This window comes from Brachycentrus maculatus, unplaced genomic scaffold, assembly GCF_059751285.1.
Source record: "Brachycentrus maculatus isolate JH-2025_06_01 unplaced genomic scaffold, ASM5975128v1 h1tg000267l, whole genome shotgun sequence".
NCBI classification, from domain to species: Eukaryota; Metazoa; Arthropoda; class Insecta; order Trichoptera; family Brachycentridae; genus Brachycentrus; species Brachycentrus maculatus.
Window position 1 is genome coordinate 252,525 of NW_028281018.1, and position 6,351 is coordinate 258,875.

General features: G+C 34.2%; 1 protein-coding gene across 1 annotated transcript in view; it reads right to left on the reverse strand.

The window, feature by feature from the left end:
• The window catches only part of nrv2 (nervana 2), a 45,675-nt gene extending 40,343 nt beyond the window's left edge, over positions 1-5,332 (reverse strand). The window contains exon 1 of the mRNA XM_088266390.1: positions 5,128-5,332. Coding sequence (XP_088122516.1) covers positions 5,128-5,251 — 124 coding nt within the window. The 5' untranslated portion in view covers positions 5,252-5,332. The remainder of the gene's footprint in view (positions 1-5,127) is intronic.
• Between the last annotated feature and the right edge of the window lie 1,019 nt (positions 5,333-6,351).

Here is a 6,351-nt window from a genome sequence, read left to right on the forward strand (position 1 = left end):
GGTGGCACAAAATGAATCATATAATTTTTTTTAGGGTAACTTTTTTAAATAAATAATAATAATAAACCCTTATCCGCACCTCAATGGTGCATAGGGCACTGCGTCATATAAACGCAGTGTTATCTTGATCGTTTACACATGAAGGAAAGGTGATCAGCCCCCCGCTTCAGGTACCAGTCCAGGGTAATATTGGATAAATATGACAGTGAAAAAATCACTAATATTTATTTTACCCCCCTTGGGAATCGAACCCGGGACCTCCAGAACGGTAGCCGAGCATGCTGACCATTACACTACGGAGGAACTTTTTTTTACTAAATAAAAAAAATACTTTGAGTGATGGAAATCTTTATTTGGACCTTTACAATTCTTCTGTTCAATAGAAAAGATGATATCTGTCAAGCGGCTGCCGCCAGTGTTGATACATATTTGTACCCGTTTTATCAATTTGTTTGTATACTGCTGCTGTCTAGTTCACAAACAACAAATATGATTGACGTATGACGCCATTTGCAAAATTTATAACATCTTCCAATAGGGTGATTCATTTTGCGCCATCCTGTATATCGTTACATATTAACTTGTAGCCAAAACCATATGGTAATAAAAGTCAACTATACCAGATGTCAGCTAATCCGGGAGTGCTTTTGGAAAAGTAATAATATGTGAGATTTTGAACTAGATAATATTAACACGTGCGTTTGAGAGCGACTGAAGTGAGACCTTTGCGAATTTGACACTGTTGAGGCATCATTAGACCCAGTTTTGCATGAATGATCATAATGTTTCACCAACTCAAGACAAAAATTAAGAAATAAAATAAATCTTCTCTAGCCGAGCTTAATATTCTATTCTAGAAAATCGTGTCAGACTAAGTGTAAAATTGAAAAAGACGGAATGAACAAATGAATAGAAACTAGTTATTTTTACAATGATTAAAGAAAACACTTCGTTTTTTACCACTTGAATTTAGAAATCCAAAAAAACTGAATTCTAATAATAATTTATTAAATATTATATTGTTTCAAAATTCTTCACCATTGCTTTCCATTTTTCCTTTGTTTCCAAACTCCGTCCCTTGACTAACCCCTTCCCCTTACTTTCCCCTCTCCTTATTTATAGAAAAATTTTATATTTTATATTTTAGTTATCATACAGACCTGAATGATGGAAGTTTAACTTCTGAAACATGTAGTCTATAATAAAACTCAAGTGGTAAAAAACGAAGTGTTTTCTTTGATCATTGTAACATGTCTTACCACAAAGTTAATGCCGAAACAATAAATAAAATAGCTATTTTTAATTTAAGTTTTACTTAGTAAACACCTTTTTTTCTTAAAATCTATTATGACACGTGTTTCGATGCGTTCCGCATTATTTTCAAACACCGTAGAAAATGATGCGGAATTCATCGAAATACGTGTCACAATAGATTTGAAGAAATAGTGGTACAGTATTTACGAAGTAAAACTTAAATTAAAAATGAATCGATATTACCAAAAGAGACTGCCAAATCAATTAATAAAAAAAACTAGTTAATTTTATTTTATTATCTTTCAATATTGACTACAAAGAATAACAAACAAATATATCATTTATAAGGTAAAATAAGAGTTCGCATAAGTTTATTTTGTGAAATATATATTTAAAAAAAACAGGTGAGGGATGTGGTCGATCCCTGTTGCATAATTTATATTTACATAAATTATATATATTTTTATGAATTTGTATATTTTTGGTATTATTTTTTCTTCGTCATATTGATTGTTGTTGAATTTTGCTAAATATTGCAATCTTATCTTTTTCCTGTTAGGTATATAGAACCAACCGCAAAAGACGATTACAAACAGAAGCACTCATATTGTCATTTATTTCATCACGTTGTTTTAAATTTATCACTTTAAATTTGTATGAGATTATTTTGTTAATAAAATTGTATTACACGAGCCTTGATGTCGAAAATAGTTTGTATAAAACACACCCCATATTGTAATATTATGAAAGTGAAAAAAGGAAATTTGTTTTGACATGTATTTTTCACGATTAAAAGATTCATAGAATATTCGTCGTGTTAAGACTGAGTGACTGTGTGAGTGTGTGTGTGTGTGATCACACACAAACACACACAAACACATACACACATACACACACCCTCTTACACACATTTTCTCTCATAAATACGTGTTTATTTGCTAGATCTACCATAAATTTTTTGTACTAATTTTTATGTTTTTGTGGTTAACTACAATTGACTTGTTTAATGTATATCTTTTGATATTTTGTTTTACATGTGTTGCTGTTGTTAATCCTAATAAAAAAAATAAAATAAAAAATTCATCGAAGAAATGACACAGATACTTCAATCTATTCATAAGACAAGGAAGGAAGCTTCTTTACTCATAACGTATACATACGTAAAAGTTATAATTCTAATGAGAAAAAAGAGCAAATATTTGTATTTTATAATCATCCATGAAAAATTGTATTCTTAATACATTTCAATATAATTTCGTACTCACTCGAAACTATCGAGTAATTACTGAAAAAAAATGCAAGACCGGATACAATTAATTAATTTCATACCGCACATTGATATTACTAGGTCAAAAAATACATGTTTTAAAATGATTATGAAATTACAAAACAATTTAGATTCTGCAAATTCTGCATTTTACGAGTCGTTGTAACAGTTTCCTTTGTTGTTATTATTGTCTAAATTTATGTGTGCATCAATGATAAGCCATGTAGACTTTTTAATTTGCAAATAGCATAGTCGATAGCAAGCAATTTACGGTATTAATTGAAGACTGGAAACCAAAAATTATTTACATCAGAGTCAAATGGCACTTTCTGAGACACCTTACTAACAAAGATTTTAATTTAAATTAAATTTTATTTAAAATATATATGACGCAGAGAACCTGATTATATTCTGAACCAGGCAATCTCCATGGATCTTCCTTGAATGACATCTAGAGGAAGACCAAAAAATTCATGGATGCTACAGAAAAATAACATGATTCCAAGGCACGGTCTAGGTGACATTGTCCATGATGGAAGGATTTACAACCTGACGATGAGGAGAGCTAACCCCAACAGTCTACAAAGACGATAATTTGGGATAGGGCCAGGAAGAAGAAGAGATGGCATTTAGCCATTTTAAGAAAACGTTAGTCCAGATACAAAACAGTGCCTATACTTATTCGATTTTTTTTATTAAAATTTTTAATAGGGTGGATTTCAAATTTTACCATCGAACCATATTGTATCAATAAAATTTCTTATTTACGTATCAATTCATGCGATAAAAATGATAACGGTTAAAATGATCTTATTGAAAAAGTAATGGTTTTTCTTTCTTCGAAGTTGTTTTCTTTATTACTTTAGATTGAACACCGATATTGAAAATGAAAGTAAACATCGCATGTGTCATTTTTAATTATTTCACACTCTACTGGGTAAATGCACTCCAATAACAGTTACTTGAGATATTTTTTACAATTATTTACTATTTTTATCAAATTGGCATAGTGTCGGGTTGTGGTCCCGTGATTAGTGTCGTGGACTCTTGAGTCAGAGATTCTGGGTTCAAACCTACTCTACCACAATTTGATACCTATTTTTTATTATTATGAGCCGCTCAGGCTCACAGAAAAAGTATGAGATATGTAAATGTGAAGTATTTTTGTAAATAATAAAAACAGAAAATTTCTCTTTTTAAATAAAAAAAATATATAAATATACACATACATTAAACGGTTCAATGCTTTATTTCATCGAAACAGTGAGATTATTTATATTTTAAAATTCAGGAGTTATGAGTTATGGATTATATTTACTAGAAATTCACAAAGTAATTAAGGAGTCTTGTACTCAGAAGTACTATATTTATTGCGTCAAATATTTAATGATGGTACCCACCAACCCATGTTATATTAAGGCTACGTTATTACGTTTTCATGTAAGAAGGTACTAATGAAATTAAGGGAAATATCAATATTCTGGGTAATTACTACTAATGAACGATTTGAGAGGTTCAATATATTTATACATTTTTTATATATTTGTTTAGGATGGCAGATATTTGTAAAAGCGCAAGATGCAGGTGTAAAATATAATGGATATTGACTGTTGCACACCTGCACAATAGTACTAAAACCAAAGACAATACTTTAAAAATTCTCGCTGTTAACCATTTGGAGTTCGTACATTATGGAACGAGCGTCGCGTGAGTCATGTTTGAATTCGTAATTTCACAAGGTGATTCAAGTAGTTTCACAACATATTCGTAAAGAGAAATGGGCGTAACCACTATCGGAACATTGTTTTGGAAGTGATTGGCGAAAATTGAAGCTGAAAATTGAATCTCAGTGGAAGATTCCAGAAATGGGATCCAGCCAGCGTTCCATTCTAGTTAGTCGGGCAATATTTGAGAATATAGTACCGACGCATAGGACGGAGGACGTCCATAAATAAATTCACAGTTTACAAATACTTTTGGCAAAGCTCGTAAAGTCGCTCGGTGCCATAAGATTGAGGCCATTAATTCTAACCGCGATCATCTTATAACTAGTGCAGACTGTTGCTAAATCATTTCGGTTCGAGGGATTCAAATCAGACTCGGTTTATTACTTCGGCGTGTGTAGAGCGTTTATTGTTTACGTTTGCACCTGCCACGCCCGCAACCACCTTAACAACCAACCGCCAGGGTTTACCTGATAACAATACCAAACTGGTAGTTGTCGCCGTTTGGGTCGCGGGACGACAACAATAATGGGCTTTCTATAGCATTTTTGGGTTCGTGGTCCACTTTTCATTCATGAAACGAACCGTTTTCTGTTAAGATTTGACAGCGCGAAGCCTCGTTTGGGCGGCATAAACACCTAGCGGAGGCGAGTACCGCGTGCGTCTCGCTCGCTCCTACGGCCGACACCATCGCGGCATTCCGCGCGCAAATCTTCATCAAACCATCGGTTGTAAAAAAAATAACAAGGATAAGCGAAGGAACCTCGTGTGACGAGTCTAACCGGATTGATTAATAACCGTCTCTAGGTTCGAATGCAATTCGGAGTGGTCGCGGTTCACTAGCGGGCGGGAATTTCGGGGCTGGCGGATGGAATGTCTTACCCCAACTGCCTCCGGTGCGGCCCATGACCTCTCCAGTGCTGCCATTGTATAGGAATTGTTTTAGAGGGACTTTGTCAGCCTTCCTGTACTGTAACGGTTCCGGCGGCGCCGACGGTTTAGACATTACTACGCGATCCACACCACGCGACTCTCCGCACTGCAACAAACCGAGCGACTGGCAGCGACTGGTCCGCCGGCTCGAGAGGTGACTGGGCTGGTCGGCCGCAGGTAGCGACGGATGGGGAGGGGGGGGCAGGGCCGGGCCGGGGTGCTCCGCGCCGACCGCGAGAAGTGGGCCCTCCGCCGTGGTCAGGCCGGTCATCGAGTGCGGCTCTGGGCTCACGCCGTGCGTGGCCGGCTAGCAGATGTGGAGCTATGCGCACGAAGATAAAAAATATGGTTCCACTTCGGAACTTATAATATTATATTCTTACATCTTTACTTATGCGGTAGACGAAACAAACGCAAAACACCTTCAGAGGTGCAGAGAATGCGAAATATGATTATATTTCATTAAAACAAGTCGTAGCGTACTTCTTACGTAAATATGATTTTTAAAGTAAAACCGTTCAGTTGTGATGGCTCTAGTCCCTTAGTTTTAAGCTTATTTTTATTTTTTTATTACCTTGATAGTGTTTTCTATCATAGTATAATGGTTATTAACCATTGAAATCAGAAGAATAATTAAGTTTTCGTTTTAGTTTCGTTTGTTAAACGATGCATTATCGTAAATGGTAAATATTTAACTAATATTATAACACTTTAAATGACAGTTGAGTTCGACAGGCGTCAAATGCCAGCGTTTTCATCTTGAAACTCCAAAATGAATAACCCTGTATATAATATCTCATAAGGATAACCATTGCATGATATTCCAAATTTGATACATACCTATTTTCTTGATTTTTCATTGTAAAAAGTTTATCATTATTTTTATATTTATTTTTCCTCTAATGTTCAGAGCAAGATACAAAAGATTTTTTTATTATTATTTAAAATAAAAAAGTCATGCTATGAAGGGTTAAGTAAATAATCTAGATAAACAAAAAAGGTGTAAAAATAATTATTTTTGTAAAAGCAAATAAAAATTATATATTAGAATTCCATTGATGGTATTTGCGTTAGTTAATTTAAGTAAAGTAATAAATTAGTAATGCGTTTTATATTTTATTTATTGTTGAAAAAAAATGTTCGTGAACAAGGCGTCACCTCCGCGCAGCCGCG